At 37.1% G+C, this 24,284-nt stretch overlaps 1 protein-coding gene across 1 annotated transcript in view; it reads right to left on the bottom strand.

Moving 5' to 3' along the window:
• The window catches only part of eys (eyes shut homolog), a 255,068-nt gene that overhangs the window by 122,488 nt on the left and 108,296 nt on the right, over window positions 1–24,284 (bottom strand). The window contains 3 exon segments of the mRNA XM_058384541.1: window positions 2,542–2,687; window positions 8,377–8,484; window positions 9,285–9,381. Of these exon segments, the coding sequence (XP_058240524.1) occupies window positions 2,542–2,687; window positions 8,377–8,484; window positions 9,285–9,381 (351 nt within the window).

The following is a 24,284-nucleotide window of genomic DNA, read 5'->3' as shown; positions in this document are numbered from 1 at the left end:
ATGCTCTACATAATGGTATAATATTGTATTGAAATGCTCTAAATAACGCTATAATGCAGCAGTAAATGTAGTTTAAGATTAAATGACTGAGAAAACCTTAAAATACTAATGTCACAACAAGTAACAGGATACATCAAATAATTCTGTTTAATATAAATCTTGGCTTTCATAAGGGTCCTTACAGCATTCAACTAAGAAAGAACAAAGAATTAACGGGGGACCCCAGAGAGACCAAGCAATGAAATCATATGGGTGCAGGATGAAACCTTTATCTCTGACAATGTAGGAGAAACTATACATTCTCCTTCCCATAGCCTCAATTACTTTTCTCCACAGGAACTACTTTAATCCATGGGGTATTATCAGATTTGTTGTCCCAGAGAGAGTGTGTGTGAATAGAAAAAAAGGGAGGAGAAAGAAAGTAAGTGATACAAAGAGGTACTGCAATTATACCACTGTAGAACCTACGTATAAAGGAAGTATTCATTATCTACAATCCAGAGACCTTTAGCAGTGTGCACAGTCTGCGTGAACAGTAATAGAGGATGTGATTTAAATCTGGTTATGTGAACATAGAGGGCAGATTTATTCTAACCGTATAGGTTACTTAAAATTATCACGAGAAGAAAAGGACTAACATTGTTCCACTGTGCTCACTGATGAGAAATGATTACTAAAAACAGGTGTGTTGTGTATATGTGCAGATATGTGCTACTTCACTCACAACAGTGATAACATTTTAAATATTGCATAATGTAATTAAACAAACCTTCCAGCTTTATTTACTCAACGCCCAGGAGTAAATATGAAGCTTTCACTTGAATCTCACTGGAAATAATACATTTTTATTTAAACATTGACCAAAAAAAATACCTAAAGGCACTAAATAATAATCAGTGGGGTTGTGGGTGGCACTTATCTCTCTGTTGGTCAAAGGTGTCCAGTCTTACCAGAATGGGCTGGTGTGGACACAGGTTTTCACTGCAGTCAGACAGGATCCAAACCTGATTCCACACCTTTAATTAGTTCATTTTGGTCTTCAGTAGACTGCCAGGTCCTTCACCCACACCTGCCCTTCTGGATAAGTCTGGACACCCCTGCTAGAGTTGATTATTTTCCAATAACAGCATTTTTTTTGTTTGTTTTATTCCACTTATACTGCAGAATTAAAGAATGACACACTGTGTTTTATTCCCTTATTGTTATTTTAATAATATTGTATTGTATAGTTGTAGAACTTCTGTGAAGTTATTTCCTGTTGTCTCTCTTTTTTTTTTATAACAGCTGTAACCAGCCATTCCTTTACTAGTATTTTCTGCTCTCTTGAAGTTAATAACACAGAAAATGGTCATGGTAGTGATAATCCACAAAGAGCACACTCCCTGCCACTCCCTTACCTCCTTCCATAAATGTTAAGCAGATATTCTCCTTACAGCAAACTTTTCTATATCACTGGTTATATGTTTTTTTAAATCTGTTTATTTTTTGGCTTAAATTATATAGATCTCTGCCATATAGAAGTCTGCCTTAAAGTTCCTTATGACTAAGCTGTTACTGTAGAAATGAAAACATTTGAACAAGGGCATTAATATAATCCTGCTATTTGCCTTACAGCCGGCATGACTGTCAGAGAAACCGTGAAAGAAAATTAATAACAACCTTCTGACCAATGTGATTTAAAAATTCAACAGTGCAGGGTGGAGGAACATAGAACTCAGCTGACACCAACATATGACGCATAGCAAGTTTTGTCACATGTACTGTCTTTGTTCATTTTTTTTCCCCCCTTCTGAAAAAAGTTGCAACAGCATTGCATGGCTTATTAGGGCAAATATTTCCTGTGAATTTGAGTCAGATGAACCAATCCAAAATATATCCTCTGGCCTGGCTCTCCAGGGACACATCTCTTTCCTCAGATGAGCCGAGAAAAGAGAAAAAGTAATGACTTGTACGAGGCTGAGAAGGCGCCTAATAATAAAAGCTGCTTCTTGGGGAATTGGAGCTTGTGTGCCAGGTTGAACTCTCACAGGAGTGCCTATACCCCTGAGATTTCATTTTTTTTGCTTGTTTCTCCTTGCTCCTCCACCTGGAAAAGGATAAATTGATAATACAATGTGGAAGACAAATGAAATTAATCTTCGTGCTCAGGCTGACAGGGATCACCACAATGTGATCTTAACTATAAAAAGCACAAGCATCATTCTCTGGTTAGGATAAAAAATATATACAGTATACTAAAAATTAAAGGAATGGGTTGAGGAAAGGTGAGAAAATCCCAGCAAATCAAATTGCAACTGAGAGAAAACTGGTTAAGTAAATGACAGGAGGACTGTGTTACGTTTACTCAAGGAGACTGTGTAAGTGTGTTAACATGTTCAAGAAATATAGCTCTAAGCGAGGAACCTAATTAAGGTGGTTAAACATGTGCTGTGTGATTTCTTTCCATTAGGCTGCCTGTAAAAAGAAAGGGATCTCTACACACATTAGGTACTAGTGTTTAATATTGATTTTCCATCAATTAAGGGTTAAAAAGAAACATACCAGTGTATCCAGGCTGGCACACACACACAAAACCTCTGGGCTTGTTGACACACACACCGTCATGGAGGCAAGGCGAGGATTCACACTGTTTCACTTCCAGATTACACAAAGGCCCACTCGTTCCAGGCAGGCAGGAGCATCGGAAGCTGGATCATTATTTAAGAGGGAAAAAAAATGTGCATATGTGCTTGAAGCTAAACAAATAAGTCTTCAAAAATACCAGTGCATGGTTCAAACATCAAAAAACTTGCAATGTTAAGTATTCTTATTTTGAATTAGCTCTGGGCAATACTAAAGCTTTATAGCAAAGCGCACAGATGATCAATGTTCTACTGCACCTTTTATGTATTCAGCTCAATGTGCCTTTTGCTGTATTTAATGCTGCAGAAAAATAAAAACAAGTAACTCTGCAATAATACCAAAGCTACAGAAGCTGGCTGTTGCTTGCCCTTGCTTAGCATTGCTTTCTGAGCCCTCAAGCTGCTGTAATGTCCAGAGATTTCACAGTTCACGAAAGTAAAGAGCTGCTGAACAAACAGCCAACTTAACAAGTATACTCGACAAACAAACAAAGAACAAAGCAAAGCTCTTCATTTAGAAACAGCTCTACCTACTAAGCAATGTAAGCAACTTAGAGAACCACATAACCAATATACAGCTATGACTATCTCTCTCTCTCTCTCTCTCTCTCTCTCTCTCTCTCTATATATATATATATATATATATATATATATATATCCCTCATGGATGATGTGCTATGAATGAAAGATGTGGGTCTCTCCAGAGGCAGTATGCCCCAAACGTGGGCTCCACAATCAGAAACTGGGGTCTTTTCCACAAATGAATGGTACAAAACCTGTGCCATGTAACCCTTATGACTTTGGACCAGGCCAATACCATACTATCCCCAGAAAATTAGTTCTCAGAATAGAAGATAGGACAGTCTTCTAAGGTTTCAAACTGAACCCTGATGTGGGCAAGCACAACATTTCAATGCTATGCAGCCAACTGTTTCAACTGAAATGGGATGAGCCAATTATGGCAATACACATGCATACAGATTCCTCCATGTTCTTCACTTCTCGTTGTGGGGATAAGGGAAAAATTGAAGAATTCATCAGGGAGGTTGCACTCAGCTGGAGGTGAGGAAGCAAGTCATCTAGCTTAGAACGGACAATCACTTTCTGCTTATTTGGCCAATCTAAAATATGGTTGGCCACAGCATGAGTCACAACCTCAAGCAGTGCCTCAAATGCGATGGATTGAGGAAGCGATGCTGCCGATGCATCCACATGCGTGCCCACATCTAACTACTCAGAGCCAGATGCAGACAGTGTTGGGTCCTTGTTTGGATCAGAGAAGATCACAGAGAGAGTTTCTGAACAGCATCCTCCCAGTCGGAGAAGAGGATGGGAGATAGGAGAATAGTCCACCACCTTCACCAACCCAACCTGCAAACCCAATAATTGAAGCCACTATGCCATCTTGTCAAACGTAAGACCCAAGCCATGAGGCCAAGAAGTCACAGACTGACCTAGTGTGTGAGTCGTGTGAGTCTTCCCCCATAAGAAAGCGGGGAGACAGCAGACAGCAAATATATAGACAGACAGACAGACAAATGGCTTCCTGATGAAGTAGCTGGGGATTCCGTGACGGTGATGTCCTTTTAAGGTCTTGCTGCCATTATGTCACCTAGCCCCATGGTGGCCAGTACAACTGACATGTTTCCACACAAGCTTTATCCACTAGTTCCCATCGAAATGGGACATTCCACACACCATGATTTATCGACACAAGGCAAGTTCAATCCATAGATTCATGATGTGGATACCAAATTCTGACCCAACCATCTGCATTTGCATTAGAAATCAAGATTTACCCCACCAGGCCTCTCTAGTATAGGTAAACATGTGACTGCTGTAGTCTCACGTTTGTGCTTTTGGTCAACAGCTGTGGAGTGTGACTGCTTTTCTGTAGTTTTAGTCCTTTCACCTTAAAGTTTTTTATTGCACCAAAATGACATGGAAATATCACATCATCAACACCAAAACAGAGAACAGTGCTTGTACACACTGCGCAAACAACAGTGGACAAAGTGTTAAAATGTTAAAAATGGCCTAACAGTATAACAACTATTCTATAGATATTATATCAATAGAACAGAACCGACTGAATCTGTGATTATTTCCAAACTGATATTAGCATAAACAGAGATCATACAAGTAATGAGAAAACGATGAGGATCATGTTTAAAAGTGACTTTTACCTCAAGTGCTTACACTGATGTGGATTAAAACCATATTCAAGATTAATTGCCTGTTGTTAACTTAAATATACTATTGTGTCCAAAAGTCTGAAAGAGTCTAAGGAATATGCTTTTATTTTAAATTCTTTTCTTATTTAATACAATATTATTTCTTAGTATTTAGTATGTACCATTTTTGCTGTAAGGACAGTGTGCACTGGAGCCGAAATGTTGCTCAAATTTGAAGAAATATTAGCTGTGGGTAATACCACTGTAATAGAAGCAAAATAATCAAGGCACTTCAACAAAAAAAAAAAAAAAACAGCGATATAAATTAGAGAACAGTGACCACTGTAGCACAAAATAAGATTACAACTAAAATAAACTTGTAGGAAGTGTAGAAGCCCTTGCTTTGTATGACTTCATCTGTGGCTACAGGTCATCGGTTTCTCACATTGCACTGGTGTGATCTTGGTCTACTTTTCTTCCACAGTTCGGGAACTTTAGTGAGTTTCTTGTCAATAACTTTGTTGCCAAGGATTTTTAATCGGGTTTAGATCAGGACTCTGGGCTGTCCATTTCTTTATTTTAGTTTTTTTAGCTTTAAGGAATTACTTCACCCATTTTGCACTGTGACAGGGCATTGTCATGCATAAAAAATGCAGGCTGTCTGGGAGATGCTTGCAGAAAAGAAATGCATGCTGCCAAAGGAGGTTCTGATAAACATTAGCATTTATCCTGCTATGTAACTACATAAGATGCCCAATTCCTGCTTTCCTCAAACCTTAATACTTTCATCATGTCGTGTGGACAGAGGTCTGTTATTCTGAAATAACAGGCCAATGCACTGCCACCATCTCAACCTCATCTGAGCAGTGTGCTAAGGCAAAATGAGTCAATCTGATGGGAAGAGCCCCGGTAACACCTGGATTAGGGCCTTGTCTTTGCCATTACAGCCACTGCTCTGTCTGTATAAGTTTCTCACCTGATTTATACCAAAGACGTCAGTAAAAAGACAGAAGGAGAGGTGAAATGACCTCCACTTAATATATACTTTCTTGGACCATGCCATGTGGGAAATGGAGGGTTGGAGAAGAAAACCAGAAGCACCCATCATATGGTAGTGTATTCGCAGAATGAGATAAAGCAAAAGACAAACTATTTAAGACTTAAATTGGCCCTGGGACATGTCAGGCTATCTGTCCAGCCAAGATACCAGAGGCCCTGGGGTGCTTATTAAGCCTTATGAGGAGATCCTCCAAAAAAAAAAAGAAATATATAGCCCTGACACCATCCTGGTGAGGCCAGTTCTCTCATGTCTTTAGAGTGTGTCTGTGTGTGGAGACATCGGGGGACAAATCACATGGGTATCTTTACACCCAGACATTTTTTCTATAGATGAATTGCTGGCCAAGGCACCTTTTGTTGTAATATGGAGGAAAAATTGTCTCTCTAAGTATACACTGTAATCATTGTCACTTTGTTTAAATATGCTATGTAATTAGCTAGCCTATATACAGGATATACATGATTTCTGTTCTGAGCTTTGTGTTCTGCATCCTCAATTAAATATCCTCAGTTTAACATCCACAGATATAATCTCACTATCTACATGCTTGCTACATGCACATTTTTGCACTTTACCAATAACATGTAATGTTCTAATTCATACACATCACTGTACCGTATTCATATCTAATCAGTCTAATCATATACTAACTTCTTTATTTTTTATATATTTATTTTTCTTTTGCAATTTTTCCACCATATTTTCTCTATATGCCCTATATATATATATATGTATTTATATATATATTTTACTTTATCGTATCTTATCTTTGCCTTACTTACAGTCGTAAAAAGCATTTCCTTATATGTCATACTGTGTATGATTGCCAGATATCCATGAATGTATGTGACAAATTTCAATTTGAGATTATATTTTCTGCCATTATTCTGTACTTCATGTTGACTGGAAAAGAAACAAAGAAAAGGCTCTGTCTCAACTGTGTGTGTGTGTGTGTGTGTGTGTGTGTGTGTGTGTGTGTGGGCATGAGGCATGGGGGTTTAAAAGAGTGCAGTCCTCAAGACTCACATTCCCAGAGGTTACCTGTTTTGTTCAGCACAATGTTTCACTATTCAGTCATTACTCATTCAAACACTGCGAATTGCTTGTATGAGCTATGGGAGAAAAATAATTAGACATAATTGGTTACAGTGCAATGCGCCATTAAAACTCCATTTTCCATTCAGTGAAGATCGAATTTCATAATCATTTCGTCAATCACGAAATGTAAACAGAAATTGTACAAGTTCAAACTGTCAAATAATATGCTGCAGTGGAATTTATGAGTTTATACTATCAAATGTACTTTGGCAAAATCAGCAGATTGCATGCCTTTGCTTTTTTTTGCTTTGCTCTTTTGTAAAAGAATACATGTATAGGCTATAGATGTTTATTAGGTCATTATCTAAATTAGGTTACTGTTAATACTTGGTTTAATTTAACATAAGTTCAAAACTAATGCTATTTAATGACAAATGACAAAAGTCATTATAATTTTGCCAAAAGACAAAATTAAGTGGTAAGAGAAGACTACTGAGTCTGTTTTGATGCAGCATTTGCTAAACGTTACTGTGAGGGTGCAGAAAGTTCTGTCTGTCTAGGATCTATCTATCTATCTATCTATCTATCTATCTATCTATCTATCTATCTATCTATCTATCTATCTATCTATCTATCTATCTATCTATCTATCTATCTATCTATCTAAGCCAGAAAAGCAACCAAGAAAAAATGGGATACACTAAACAGTGCTACACCATGCATCACTGTCACAACAACCCTTAGTCCATGACCTAGTGAACCAGTATTTTTATGTTTTTCATTTTTTTTCACTCATGCAGATTTTTCTTCTTCTCACTATTGTTCCATAAAGTCCAGATTTTTAGAGTGGCCCCAGCTACTGTTGTCCTGTGAACAGCTTTTTACATCTGAGGCATCTCTGCAATGCTCCAGATTTACCTTTGGCCTTTTGGTTACTCCTCTGGCTAATACCATCCATATCAGTCTGATGTTTTGGCCTCCTCTAGACAGTGTTGAAGTTGTTTTATTCAGAGAGGATATTTTGGATATCCACTCTGAATAAAACATGGATATTTTTTCCATGTTTTAATAAAAATTCAATAGCTTATTGGTGTTCATGATTTTTTTTTAAATTTAGGATTATTTTCTAGAATATTTTGGGGCCTTTCAGGAAGTCTTCATATTGAGATCATGTGACAATTTAATTGACAGTATTCAACTAATTACTGTATTTGGCTATAGCTAGCACCAGAACTGATTTAGGGGTTAAATTCTTGCAACTTTGATATATATATATATACAATCGGAGAAAAAATTAGCAGAAATTCTAACATAATTGTGGGTAATGTAGAAAACATCAGGAAAAATTGTGTTGTTAAAAATGTTCACTCAAAATGTAATCATTTAATACTGATGATTTGATGATTACAAATATTTATCTGATGATAAATATTTCTTTCCATTTTTCCTTTAAAGGTTAGGATTGATATTTACAGGTGTTTACCTGTTCACTAGGTCTTGGCAGACGCCATGGTTTTGACATGGGTTGGATGCACATTCGTTGATGTCTTCCTCACAGTGCTGACCCGAGAATCCAGGTTTACAGTTACAGCTTTGAAAGAAGATAATAGGGTTAATGACTGACTGATTGATGCAACACACACCTTGCTAACAAACTCACACTGAGATTATGTAATTATAAGAAGGGTGGCTTTAATAGCAAATATAATTAGTTTGCCATTAATTGGGTTTTTAGATTAATCATTCTATATGGTAATATCTTTTAAAAGCCCCATGTTTCAACAAATGTTATGATGGGATAAGAATATTAACTGGTTAACAGACTGATGATGCATCTAATTAAAGTGCAGTAATATCTGGTCCCATTTTGGAGGCTAGGATGGTTTTTGTTTATTTTTGCATTTTCTGAGTATTCTGGCATCACTGCACTACATCCAGCACATTCTTGTAAATTTTTTGCAGTGAACAGCATTGCAAAGCTGATGGGTCAATATCACAGAAGCTGAATTCTCATGTGATGCCATTCCTGCAGCCAGGGACATGGGGAAAGGAGGAGATGCTCCACATGGTCATTATTTTCACCCTGTAATGGCTAAAATCAATGGCTTTCAGCTAAGGCCACTCTCACAGTTCCTCTTACTGAACTGTGACAAGCTGGTGCTTTTTATATCGTGAAGTCTTTGCCATGTCACAATCTGCCTAATTGGAAGCCATTTGTATATGTCATTTTAAAAACAACATTCAAATAACATGGATAAATGGATAACTAAAGATGGGTAACTAAAGATGGACATAAGCAACCAAAAGAAAAAAAAAATCAAATCAAATCTCCCCTCCATTCTGAATTTAATCTTCAGTATAGACAAGAAAGGGATTGCATCCACTCCTTACTAGTAATTGTTGACCATGTCCACACAATGGCCATGGTTTTGGCATGGGCTGGAGCCACACTCGTTGGTGTCAATATCACAGCGAGATCCCTCAATCCCTGAAAGATAAATGAGATGGTCACGGATCATCGAGTCAGGCTACTTCGCTAGGATCAATGCTAACAAAAGCCTTTGGAGAATGCTCTCCTAATGGAAACTGCCCCCTGAAGCATCTGTGGTCTCTTGGGAGGGGCTGAATGTGTACAACAGCACTTCAACATGGGGGTCTGGGCTGGACCTAGGGGAAACTGCAGAGGGAAATGGTTTGACTAGAGATTCTCTTCGGAGTACGTGAAAAAAAACAAACAAACAACAAAACAAAAAAACCCCTGCAACAGCCTAACAAAACTGAACCCACCCGGGTCTGGAGCTGCTGAATGCTTGTCATCACTATGGCCTTCATGACATTTTTAAGATAATGCTTATATAACAACAACTGCTGCTACTACTACTATTACTACTGCTGCTGCTGTGGCTATGTTTCAAGTTTACTGTCAGTGTGCATAAAAAGGGCTTTAAGCATCTATATACAATGAAATTCTTGTGCTTCGGTTGTCCACTCCTACACAGACAGTGCAAAAATGATGCCAACTCTTACATTGTACAAAATGTAGCAAACTGAACACAGACAAACATCATCTAAACACGTAAAAATAGTACACTGTAAACAAAGTATTCAGTCAAAAGGTGTCACAATGCGAGATGCACAGCAAGTCAGTTTTGTAGCAATCGTTCAGTAACTCAAAAAAGTATTTAACTAATCATCTCTTTCAGTTAAATCAAAAACCGATTTAGAGCTTTGCAATTTTATTAAGTTAAATGTTAATAAACAACAGCATATACTACATCAAACCTCCCAGTTAATTAATAAATTAGCACAATAAATATACAAAATAAAGCGATCACGATTAAGTCTATAATATTCCACTGCTTAAGGATACATCAGTTCTTAAAATGCACTCATGTGGACGCTCAGCTAATATCAGTGATTTGAAGCTTGTATCTACCAGCAGACCTTCAGCACAGCTCTGTAAGTGACCCTGTATGAAGTGGAGGATGCCGTGGATACAGCAGCAGCATCTGGATTTTTTTTTTCCCATGAGGCTGATTTTTAAAAAACAAAACAAAAAAAATCTAACATCTTAAAAAGAGTCTGGCTCTCCCTCTGTCAGCTGGCATGTGCTAAACGTGCTGAGTGCGATTGAATAGTGACATGCACCCGGATCTATTTTGCACAGCACTGATCACAACAGAGATCACTATGCCACAGTGTGCAGATTTGATTTAGTCTAAAAGACAATAAAATAACTGTGGGAGGAATCCCTTCAGGAGCCGGGCCTTGAAAGTGCTGAGCATACCTGCACACGCCGTATAAAATGATATCAAAGTCTATATCAAATTACATCTGAGTAAAGCAAAAGGAAATAAAAAATGACCCCAGTGTAGTCACACACAATGTGCAGTTTACTATAGAACTGGCTTCATCTAGTTTCATATATTTCCAGACTAAGTACATTCAGCTGCACTCTGCCTGAATTGAACCAACTGATCATAATACTAATAATAACACTGATAATAATAATAATAATAATAATAATAATAATAATAATAATAATAATAATAATAATAATGCATCTCAGAATCAACAAACAGCAAATATATAAAACCATAAATCGCAAATAAATAATAATAATATCTTAAAGATATCACATAGCATGTTGGTTAGCACTCTCTTGGATAAATAAGTCAAAACAGAGATCAAACATATATTGAACAGCTGGACAAAATAAGGATTTTGGTAAAGCCACTTTGTAACATGAAAATTCAAGATAGCTATAGATGTTCACTTTAGCATTTAGCCCAAACAATGTTTAAATGCTATTGTAAGCTTTTCTAAACTGACAGGCAATGATGCTTAAAACAACATCCTCAAAAGAATTCAAGAACAAACTTCATATATTATAATAACACAAGTGTTCTGTCTAGTTTATTGTTTGTTTAGTCATTCGGTAAAAAATATTGGACCGGATTTACTCCATTAAAAGGAAATTTCCAGTAAGCACACTGCTAAATCCCCAGAATGACATCTAATAAAGGGTATGGCGATAAACCATGGAAGTGTGATAAATCTGACAAAGTTATACTGTTAACATTATGCTATACCATTGCAGATAATGAGGTACCAAAAAGGAGAAAGGGTGGGCCATTTTTAGTGAAGGTTCGGTGATGAATGGGAGCACTGTACTGCAGGCCCTCGGATTAGCATAAAATTCCAGACTGCTGGGTTATCTCCCACAGTGTTCATTTGTTTTTACAAGTGTTTGTGTGTGGTTTTGTGAGGAACAAAAATAGTCACAAGCCAATGCTTATCAATAGAAATAAACCATTTCTCATGTCAGAAATGAAGCATGTAAGGATAAGAAAAATAATCAATTTCGAGGTGGTGTGATGTATCCCTGTGTTCATTGTTTTCCAGTAGCAGCACATCCCAAAATGATTAGTTCCTCTAAGACCATAGCTATTTGCCAACAATTGCATTCTTTAAAAAATTATTATGAAAGACACCATGATTATTAACACTTTATAGCTACATTTAATGTAGCGGCTCATCTGAGAGACAATTTCCTGTTATCATTTGTATTACAATAGCTGTAAACAGTCGTTCCTTTATCAGCTCCTCTCTAATTCATCTTTCTGGAAATTTCTGACAAAAATGCAGCTTGGAAATTCCAAAGACATCATGTCAACCATGGAATTGGTTTTTGACTACAATACCCAGACTCCAGTGCAATTTACAAACAACACCCAGACTCTCTCAACCCTCAAGTTCACCAGACTACTACAGTTCATGAGGTTTATTCATCGCCTGACCTGTGCCTGTTTCACGACTGTGTTTTTCAATCATGTCTTTGTCTCATTTGATGCGACAGTAAAGATCATTGTGTGACAAAAGTCATCTGTCCAGAAAATTCTCCCATTCTGACTGACTGATACACTGCTGACACTGGAGACTCATACAATGAATATACTATATATATAGTTTAATATTAACATTAACATTTGCTGCTTGGTATTTTATTTTAAGCCATGTGAATGGTTTTACATAAACAGAACTGGAAACTGGAAATTTCTATTATCTTAACAGAAAGGATATGTCACATGTGATTATGTCCTGATGATGGGAAATAATTGAAATGTCATTTTTCCTCCATGTACTTTCAAATAATTCAAATAATGTTACGAAAAGAAGGAAATGCCTCACTGTGGTTTTATGCATGTTACAAAGAAACACCAAGTTCCCCAGCATCCAAGAAGTTTTCTATCATCAGTCTTTTCTCCAAACAAGTCTGTAAGCTTATTTCTTTCTTTCTGTCTGTCTGTCTGTCAGTCTGTCTGTCTGTCTGTCTGTCTTTACAATCTGCTCTGTCGTGCTTCCCCAGCAGCCTTAATCAATTTTGATTCCTTGCTTTACTGAGCGGAGACTTGATCATGTGCACACTGCTACAGGGAGACTACCAGACAGATTGGATAACAGACTACCCTGCTCATACACCTCTGGTAACGGCGAGATATCCTCTCACACAGCAAATAAAAAAAGTCACGCATTTCTCATGCTTAAAACATGCTTATAATTTCATCAAGGTGAAATTATATAGTGAGTCATTTCTTTAGCTTAAACAAGGTGTCTCCCTGGATAGTCTGTGGTCAGACCGTTTAAATTAATCAAATTTGAAACCTGATTAAAATCTACACATTCATATTATAATGAAGCTCTTTTTTCCAGTAATGAATAGAATCCACTTTAATTAATTTGAATAAAATTGTCCACTGCGATGATCCCTCGATCAGCCTGAACTTTCTGTGAAAACTGGGCTCATGTGTGTTACCATAGGAACAGACCAGAAATGTGTGATTAAACCTGAGGCCTGAAAAACAAGTCCATGTTGCTTCGTCAATCACAGATACTGTCCAAGACATATCTACAGCAATGCTTCTTTCCAGGGTAGCAGAAAGCCAGAGGTTTACTGCTAGCAAATGGTTCAAATCCTATAACTGCCAGACAGCCGTTGTTGAACCCTTAAGCAAAACCTTTAACTCGTCACCGCTCTAGGTTTGCTGTGAATTGGCTGACCCTTAGCTCTGTTTCCATCCTCTTTCTGAGCTGTAATATTAAAAATGCAAGAACTTGGTCTAAGGTCTTGCCCAAAGTGCATCAAAATACCCGGCTCCCACTCTGCTGAAGAAAAAAAAGCATGAAACCCCAAACACTGTGTAGCGAGATGCATTGCTGCTGATATGTACACAGTATATGTCAAAACTCTGAAACAGCTACTGAAAAAATGAAAGCTGTCCATATGACTCAACAGCTGATTTGTGGTAATGGATCATTTTGTCATTTGGACTCAATTTGTTTTAATGATATTTTTTGATGACAGAGTCCGGTGTTAGTTTCTACACACCACTCACTACAGACACATATGGGTAATCCCTGCTACATGAGAACAATGAGGGAAATATAAGAAAAGACCATGTAAAATCATGGCAGTTGTTGTTCTTTTGGCTGCTCCCTGTTCGGGGTCTCCGCCGAACACATTTGGTCCATATATTTTGATTTGGCAAAGGATTAATGCTGGATGCCCTTCCTGATGCAACCTTCCTATTTTATCCAGCCTTGGGACCGGCACTGTGAGTTAACTCTTCAGTAGATGGGTTAGCTCCCTGCCCAGGAATCAAACCTGGGCAGTGGCAACAAGAGCATGGGATCCTGCTGCTGGACCAGCAGGAGGCCAACATTAAATCATTGCAGTAATGTTGGTAATTATAGCAAACACAAATTTGATCATTATTTTCATTTATTCACCTTCAGTACCCAGGTCGGGTTGGGGTGGATCCTGAACCTTTGTAGTGGAATACACCCATTTCATACACACATTAATCCATTCAATGGTACCATGCACACACCCGTGTGCTATGAGAAAATTAGAGAACATAGAGAAAAGTCTCACAGACAACATTTGTGGAGTATTTTTTTTTGTTGTAGCATGCGCAACAGCACCAATAATGGTAGTGGGAAAAATACCCGTTAGTAGACCCATTAGAAAAGTACAAAAAAAGCATGGCAAGTGTAAATTACACAACAACGATGCTCAACAGATCAGTAAGTTTAGCGTGTTGTTTGCTTTGAACTATTCTTCTGATAACCATGGTTAAATAGTGTTTTAAAGTCTCTGGCAATGAATATATCCTGATGCTGATTCTCTTGGTCACAGACTAATAATACCATCAGCCAAAAACTCAACTGGTGAGGTACTTTTAGTATATTAGTGCTAATTTAAGTTCTTCAGGAAGAGGTATGTATTTAGATTTCATATGTAGACAGCCAGTGACTCAGACGTTCAGACATCTAGAAGAAGTTCATTCCATGTCTGAGGTGCCAGAACAGAGAAGAGCCTTGATGCACGCCTTCCTTGTACCCTGAGATACGGCAGGTCCAGTCGAGCAGTGCTGCAGGATCTAAGGGAGCATGGTGCAGTGTGGAGTGTGATAAGTGCTTTTAGGTAAGTGGGTGCTGGTCCATTTTTGGCTTTGTAGGCAAGCATAAGTGTTTGAAATCTGATGTGGGCAGCTAGAGGAAGCCAGTGGAGGGAGCATATCAATGTGGTGGTGTGGGAGAACTTTGGGAAAGGTGAAAAGTAAGTTACACAGCTGCATTGTGGATCAGTTTCACAGGTCAAATGGTGCTCAGATTTAGACCTGCCAAAAGCAAGTTGCAGTAGTTTAGTCTTGAAATGACAAAGGACTGAACAAGCATCAGTCTGTCCTGTCTGGATAGAAATGGAAGAAATCTTCTAATGTTATAAAGGAGGATGAGTGAAGGTCTCAGCCATTGAGATCTAATGATATAATCCATTACTCAACCATATTAATTTCTTTGTCATGCTGTCAATAAACATTAGATTTTAGTTCTCAAATTTAACATCATGACCAGCCAAAACTGCATTAGGCAACAGTTCATTAATAATAATTTAAGTAGTAAAATTACTAACAACTCATTAGTGTTCCCATATTTTTTCTTATATTTCAGGTGTCATCTGTTTCTCCTTAATAATCAGCATTTATTCAAATATGCAAAAAAGGTGATTATTATATAACATTATAATACTCAGTATTAATCATCATTAATCATTAATTATTGTAGTTCTCTATACAAAAATCATAAATGACAAATGTTCCTTATGCATGTGTTAATTGCAAAGCTTGCTTTTACAACACTAATTCCAAATTATTTGTAGTTATGTCAGGTAAAAATAATCAGGGAAATTAAAATACACAAGGGAAATAAAGCCTGACAGATATGCGGTATTAAATGAGACATTAACAAAAAAAAATCTTGGAAAATGTTCTGTAAACATGATTTGTTCAGTTTTTTCATTAGTCTACTATCTGAAATAAATCCTGTCAGTTTCCATACACAAACACTCTTGCCCCTGAATGTCAACAGATACTAAGCAAGCTCTGCTTAACACAAGGACTGAGAGTACATTAAGCGAAACCATCACTTCACTCCATACGATTCATTTATTGCTCAAATAAATGCTAAATTAGTGGTTTTACATTTTGTACTTTTAAACCCGAAAAGGTGCTGGAACTGATTTTTTTTAATAACTGCACATGGTATAGTGACCTGAGCTCAGAGCGAGTTTGATCATGCATGGAGGCATATTCTTTATAACTTATTCTGAAAGGGTCATTACCTTGGCTGATAAATTTATCAAGGTGAACTTCAGTCATTCCTATTATTAACAATCTTTAAAAATAACCAAGATTTATGTATGCAGCCCTTAAGAAACCATGCTGGTCATTATCCTTGGCCTGTAATCATTAATCTGACTGACAACAGAAAAGAAGGCAAATTTATACTGACAAAAAGCATATAAAAATGAAATATTGTAGGACGTGGTATAAATCATGGCTGTATATGATGGAAAAAGTTGGTCATGTGCTTAAGGTCCTTGTATTTACACTCAAAACAAAACAGGGAGCAAACAGTTGTAGCATGACAGCTGCATCTTCCCAAATTATTCATAAAGGGTTAGGGTTTTTTTGCAAGGCACAAAAAAAAGCTGTGAGTCACCAGTTACTACACCATGATGAGTAGCAAGCTGAATTCTATTAGGTAAATTTCCATACAGGGATAATCTAGTCACAGTCTCTTGTTTAGATCCGCTTTCTCTGGCAGGGGAATTCCACAGGGCTTTATCTCACGCACTGCTGTTACTTTGTTCACTGAAGTAAAGTGTGTGCTTCATAAACCGGCGAAATTACAGGGCAGGAAGACAACTGGGTTTTATCGATAAGCATTGCGAGCATTGCTATAATTTGGTCAAAGATGCACATATTGTACAGTAATGTAACATGCCATCTTGGTATCAAAGGATTTGTAGGATTAACACAGAGCTGAATTTTATCCTCAATTCAACAATTAATCCTGAATAAGATGAATTTGTGAAAAAAAAAAACTATAAGTAGATACAAATTAATCCCAAAAAGCCCCAATCCTAAAGTAAGAAAAGTGGCATACAGTGGAGTTGTTGCACTGATGGGAGACAGCAAGGAACAGAAATGGAAAATATTCATGGAAGAAAAATATCGGTTCCACTCCACCAGTATGTGAAAATACCTCTCAGGATTTTGACTGTAAGCTAGACTGTAGGAAGTTGGCACCAAAACTTCTATGCAAAGAAAAGGAATGGAAGGAGATTAAAAACAATTTTCAGCAAGTTTGGAAAATCTCATTCCATCACTGTTCCCAGGTGAAGCATTTTAGAAGATGGATTTCATGTTGCTTGCAGTAAATAGCTTTGTTTGATGCACAGGGTGGATGACATTGTGTTGCAGCACCATGGAGCCATAATTCGAGCACAGCAGCGAATGAGAACACAGAAACAAATTCAGCAACTCTCATCTCTCCAATACCGTCTCTAAGCTAAGCACAATTGTGCGAAGATGAGAATCAAAGCCTCCCTCAGCTCGGACATGAATGCGAAAGCAGGGCCCAGGGATCCTCCAGCTCTGTAAAGAGCAGCCTCAATCCACCATAGGGCTACATGCTGGAACTCTTTACATAATGTTCTATGAAGCTACCATTCCAAATATTGTGCTTCCTATTGGAAAGATATTATTTTTTTGGCCCTTCTAAAGAGTAAAACTGGACCGACAAAACTGTTGCCTTTAAAAACAGCTATGATTGTCTACACAGCAATTTATACAGAGCAAGACATCCAAGCAGCTTGAGATTGCTACACATGGTGCCTTAAGGGTTAGTCTCAACAATTACAATTCAGACAAAACAACTTCTGGTTGAGTCAATTATATGTCTGTCACAAAACAGAAAAGGGAAACATTGCAACAGGGCGGATGTCAGTACTTTTTTTTAGACAGGGCCATCTTTGAATACAGTGCTAGAGCTGAGACTAAAGCAAAGAATGCTTATGAGCACTACAGTGACCTCTGGTACATGCAGTGCTATCTATTTCCTTCTAAGTACACTAAAGTGCTATTTAACCATAATAAGATTTATGGACAGATGTTGGCTAAGTGATGTTGCTAGAGGACATCTGTAATGATTAAGGCTGATTTGGGAAAAGCAATCTCTGCAAAAAAAAAAATCATAGACATGGTCTTGTACTTATAAGCCACACTAAAAATTCCACGCATAGGACATACAGCTCATTTTAAAAAGAAGGGATTGTTTTGACCTTTAAGTGCTTGTTGTGTAGATTGACATACAATCCATATGATGATTAGCAGGATGCATGTGCAACATAGGGGTCATGGTGGCTTAGGTGTTAGCATGTTTGCATCACACCTCCAGGGTTGTGGGTTCGATTCCCTGTGCTTTAGGTACACCAGGTTCCTCTCCAAAATGCATGTGTTGTTGGTAGACTGGCATCTCTAAATTGTCCATAGTGATTGAGGGTTTGTGTGTGTAATTGTGTTGTGGTTCGCACCCCATCCAGGATGCCCCCACCTAGTGCCCTGAGTCCCCTGGGATAGACTCCAGGTTCCCCACAGCTCTGTGTAGAATAAGCAGTAGAGGTAATGGATGGAAGGATGGCAGCATGTATCTAGGCTATATGTATATATCACTATATCATTACTCTTATTAAAATGCTTTTAAAATTCAGGTTATTCTTGATTTTGATTTGGGTTTGGCAGGAGATGATAGAAAACACTGCTTCTTAAAATGTCTTTAGTTGTCTTAAGAAAAAAACACAAACAAAACACAAAACCAAAGAGAATTTTTACCAACATGTTAAATACAGAAAGGAATATACAGTATATCTGGGTTCTTTTCTACTGGTCATTTCACAGACAGTAAAATACAGAGTGATCTTTCTAGACACATACAAGTGCAATATGTAAACAAGTGCTAATTCAAATAGTGATACAGTAGATTCATGCAAAACTTCACAGACCTCATACTTATTTGCTTGAGAAACTAAATTTTCTTATTCTGAACTTGCTATGATCTCACAACCACATTTTTATGTTCCAATGGGCTTTTGTAAACACCAACCTGAGAAAATGTAGTGCAGTTTTCCACTGCTTTATGTATTGTGGTGCTCTTTAAACATCTTTTGGGCCCCAGGTCTATAGATTATAGACAAAGACATTTCCAAGACTCTGAAATACAATTTAATAGTTTTATTTCTTCTTCATCCTGGGATCTTCAATATTGCCAGGTATTAAAGGGGGATTAAGGCACTATGGAGATTACAGAAGCTTGAATAAGAGCTTCTTACTTATGAGTGAGCTTTCTGATATTTTGACAGTTTCATTGCAACACAGCTACAGTAATCACAGTAAGTGGTTCAGAATCATGTTCATTTTGTTAATTAGTCTTGAAACACAAACTGAGTATTAAAACTGTAGTGCTAATTGTGCAGAAATCTTATGAAAATGTTATTTAATGTGGAGGATTTGTCATTTTTTCAATATTGCTTGAGCTGTAGTGATGTCCATAATCCTTCTCAAGATAATGTGACAAAGGCTACGTGAAACAATTAGCAAACTTTTTCCATGCTACTTATATGTACAAGAGAACATATCTGTATGTGTCAAGCAGCCTATATTAGTGTTGGTATCTCACTAAAATGACTATGGTCAATGGCTAACCACATTAACATAAAATCAATGAAGTCAGGTTAACCGAACGCGAGGAAGCACTATGTGGTGTGACATTTTTCAGAAACCATGTGAATATCATCCTTCCCACTTACAATAACTTTGCTCTTTAAAAACAATGGCAATAATTAGCACATAGTTTCTATGTAAATCAGGGTTCAAATGTCTGAGACCACACTGAAAACCAGCGATTTTCTGTTTTTTTGAAATTGAAAACAAACAAAAGGCTTTAGAGGGTTTTTTTTTTATTTTTTATAACGTGAATATTTAGTATCTAATATTCTAAATCATTTCTAGGTCACTATCTAAATGTAAGAAAATGTGTGATATTGATCAAGAAGCAGAAAAAGCAGATAATACCAAATAATAATAATAATAATAATAATAATAATAATAATAATAATAATAAATATTTGGTAATATTCATGAAAATATTTTTTAAAAAATATTAAAAAGTAGAGATTCTACTTTTCACTCAATTTGTAATAATATAATTTGTAATTAAACCTTTGTATTAAATAAAGTTCTGAAGTAAGTACCTTAAATGTTAGCAGTATCTACTTTTGTGTTAGCTGAAAACTATGGCAATGTTGCTAATGTGAACACCATCTCCATGTGAAATTAGCTAGCTTGCTAATGTCACTTACAAAATTTTCTTCAAAGTTATAGTCACTAAACAAAAATGTTTCACATGTCATCTCAACTATGGCTTTAACTGGTTGTGTTTGGTTCTAATGTACAATTAGCTAATATGAGCTAGCTAGCTACCGATAGCTACCGACTGGTGTATAAAAATGTAATTTTTTTTTAAATTGAGGTTCATATTCAATTTGCTTTTTTTGTTTACTAAATTGGCTTATCCTATTGTGTGTTACCAAACCTATTAGCAGTGTTTTTCCAACTGCAGGGACTAATGCTTTTTCACATTTTGTCATCTAAATAGGAGGAGTTGGTTGTCAGTTTGAATCCCAGGTCCACCAAGCTGCCAATACTGGGCCCCTGAGCAAGGCCCTTAACCCTCAAATGCACAGTTGTATAAAATGAGATAAGAGCATCTGCCAAGTGCCAGAAATGTAAATGAAATACACTACCATATTCTGGTGTCTGGGAGCACTTTGGCTTCACAATAAGAAACTGAAGGCCAGTGAATGAGCTTCAGTGAAAACATTGCAGTGTGCTGAATATTAACGCAATACACCTAATGCACATATAACACACTTCAACTGTTTAGGTAGCTAATGCTAAGTGTCACTTACTGACCTTTTATAATGTTATTTATGATTTATAATGTGAATGTGGTAATTAAAGGAAAATGGAAACTTAAGATGCTTATTCAGTCAATAGAACGCTACAGGAGATCATTCATACCATTCAATAACATTATACAATAGCTCATCTGTATGTGACAGGTGATACCACTCTCATACTGCACTATTACAACTATTAACACTTTTTTCTAGACTCATAAGGTTCTTCATATTTATTATATACCGCCAGTTTGCACATGTGTACTGTACTGTAAAGTAAATACTGATCTAAATATGGATAAATCCACAACTGTGCTTCATATCTGCACTGCTACATTTAATTTAACTTATTAGATTCTACATTTAAGGTGCTCTTCTTTCTTCTTAGTCTTAGATTTTTGTATTTATATATAAATGGAAAAAAATAAGAGACTGTCTAAGTTGCTGTAACACAGGAATTTCCCTCAAGGGATCAATAAAGTATCTATCTATCTATCTATCTATCTATCTATCTATCTATCTATCTATCTATCTATCTATCTATCTATCTATCTATCTATCTATCTATCTATCTAATACTTTTTTTCTGCGTCAAAAATATATCATATTGAAACAAAAATTAAAATTTTGCAAGCTTATATTGATTGTTGGCCTTATCTTGTTGGACTTAAAAACACAGTGAGAGTGGCAGTTACACACATCTACATATGACTGCTTATCATAACTCACTCCATGTCAGCCTGTGTCAATAAGCGTTAGGGCATCATTTGGGGAAAAAGATGAGTGGCAGTAAGCAGAGCACAGTGAGAGCTGTGTGTGTGTGTGTGTGTATGTCAGCTGTCTTTCTTCACCACCATCGCTGCTCTGATTATTCTACATGCCAACCTCCTCTCTCTCACCCACCCCCAACTCTCTCACCCATCTATTCAGGACAATTTAACACGACCTCACCATTCACTCCTGGCTGCCCTCAGGTGAGTGCTGTTATTGTTGCGTTAGCACAGTTCTTGCTTTCAAAATGAGATGGCGGCACAGAAGCAGTCTTGTACCCGAGCTGCTAAGTTTCAATAAATATTGCATGAATGCTTCGTTTACATGGAAGCAGGCTCGCTGCATTATGTCAACTTCTATTTCTCAAACCGCAGCTTTCTGCTTTGCACCTGTGACGAGGCTGTTCATCTCCATCTACGTCTCCATTTGGAAAAAGTTTACTCATTCTGATCTGATCAAGTGTGGCCATCATGCAGAAGTACACAGTGTTTCTGCTTGCAAAACAAATCCTATGCTTTTTCAATGAGGAATAGGAAACTGCACGTGAATACAGCTTACTGTAATAACAGACTATATTAGTGTTGTTGAAATAAAGGCTCACATGGGAAGAGGGAACAGATGAACAAGGCCGGTGTCATTTGATGCTAAATAATAAAATGAAATGCTTTTGTTGTTACTGATATTTAACATCTGCAACATTTTCATTCCTGCAGTCCAATAGCGGTGACATTTCCATACTGCCTTCTGTATTCATAGAGAGCTTTTTACTCTTCACTGAGAGAGTAGGAGAAGAAATTGTGACTGCAAGGTAAGCACAAGCCACCATTATGATATGAGATTGCTACCTATCCAGACATATTGAAAAAATGAAGTGCAAACACATAAGGAAATTGCCACAGACAGACCACGTGGTGTGAAAGTTTGCCATTGAAAGCCTCTAAATGCAAGTCCCTCTGTTTATTTATGTTACCTCATTTGTGTTTCATTTGTCTTCCATAGAATATATTTTTTGTTTTTATGCTGACCGACAAGAAAGTTAATGTGTTGGATGATTAATTAAAACTGCACGTTTGTGGTTTTATTAAGAAACCGGAGAACCTAAAGCTTGCACAGATGCACAAAAACTCCACACAGACAGCACAGGATGAGCACAGGATGATGATTATGGGGATGATTATTATGATAATGATAATGATGATTATTATTATTAAAGAGCATGATCAGATTTTTGCCTACACTTTCCATTCCTTATATGAAGCCATTAAAGCAGAATTCTAGACCACTTGCCTGCACAAGTACTGGAACACAAGACCAATGTGTGTTTCAGCTCAAAAGATGAGTATGAGATAATAGGTCAGAATTTCTGCCTCCATTTCCTGATATTTACATCTAGATTTGTTAAACAAGAGAACATGGCATCTTTGGTGGCAGACCACACAATATTTAGTTGAAGACAAGTATAAGAACAGATAGTCTTATGTATGTAAATCACACTAAAAATGCCTTTCTTGAAATAATTGCATCAAGCCAGGAACCCACTGACATCACCTAACTGTTGCATTGTTTTTGTGATGGCTTTCCAAGTTTTATTACAGCTTCTTTCAGCTGTTGTTTGCTTTGGGGGGGGGGGGGGGGTTCTCCTTTCAGTCTCCTCTGCCCAAATACTGCCCAACTGCGTGATGGTCCAGTGATTGACTCGGCCAGTCTAAAAATTTCCACTCTTCCTTAAGTCCTTATGTTGTGTTAGTAGTGTGTTTTGGGTCATTGTCTTACTATGTGATAATTTCCTCCCAGTTAAAATGGATGCATTTCCACTTCATGACAATGCAATCCATGAGCTTCGTCTATTTTGGATAATGAGCAGATCTTTGGTCATTCCATCACTGTGGTGTGTGTTCTCTATATTTCTGCTTTTAAAGTCTTCTGGATTGTTATACCTTCACAACTCCTCTGTGAAGGTCACTGACTGGGGGTTGGGGGGTGGGTTTTAGTTCTTTACAGCTCTCACAATGTTTCTATCATTATATGCTGTTGCTTTCCTTGGTTGAACAATGTCTTGCTGTTAGTACAGGACATTTTGTATTTTCATTTTGGTTTATTCTTTTCAACAAAAGATATCATCATAACAGGCTAGGGCTCAGAGCTAGTTACAAGTCTAAATAATCAACAAAAGAAATACATGTCACATGTTCCATCACTTCAAAAATGTATGCTTTCAAATAACAGGTGCCATGTTCTAATCTAGATGTACATATCAACATGAAATATGAAATTCTGTTCTTTCGTTTTACATTCAGTTTTTTAATCTTGAAACCAATGTCTTCAGAGTATAGCAAAAACAAAATAAGGACTCGCTGTTACAACACTTTCGGAGAGGACTGTATATGCTGTAGTAGAAGACAAATCCTCTCCTGGCTTCCACAGCTTTTCAAAGGGCTCTATTTCTATCCTACCAGCTCATTTTGTTCCCCATGCACTTCTCAGTTTGCCACAAGATAGTAAGGGTTGCAGACTTAAATTGCCTTTGTAGGATTTTAAGCCATAGCAACATGGAGGCATAATGTATTATAATGGATGTATTAAATAATGCATTTTACTCAATATGGTCGAAGACAGACTGCTAAAAATAAAAGTGGTCACAAATGGAGACACATTACACACGTGCAGCTCATAACAACCCAGCAAAAAGGTTTCCTGTTTTGCAAGAGGCTATACATCTCCAAAACACAGCAGCCGAACATTATTATTAGGACACT

Source organism: Hemibagrus wyckioides, linkage group LG29 (assembly GCF_019097595.1).
Source record: "Hemibagrus wyckioides isolate EC202008001 linkage group LG29, SWU_Hwy_1.0, whole genome shotgun sequence".
NCBI classification, from domain to species: Eukaryota; Metazoa; Chordata; class Actinopteri; order Siluriformes; family Bagridae; genus Hemibagrus; species Hemibagrus wyckioides.
This window is presented reverse-complemented; position numbering and strand designations above follow the sequence as displayed.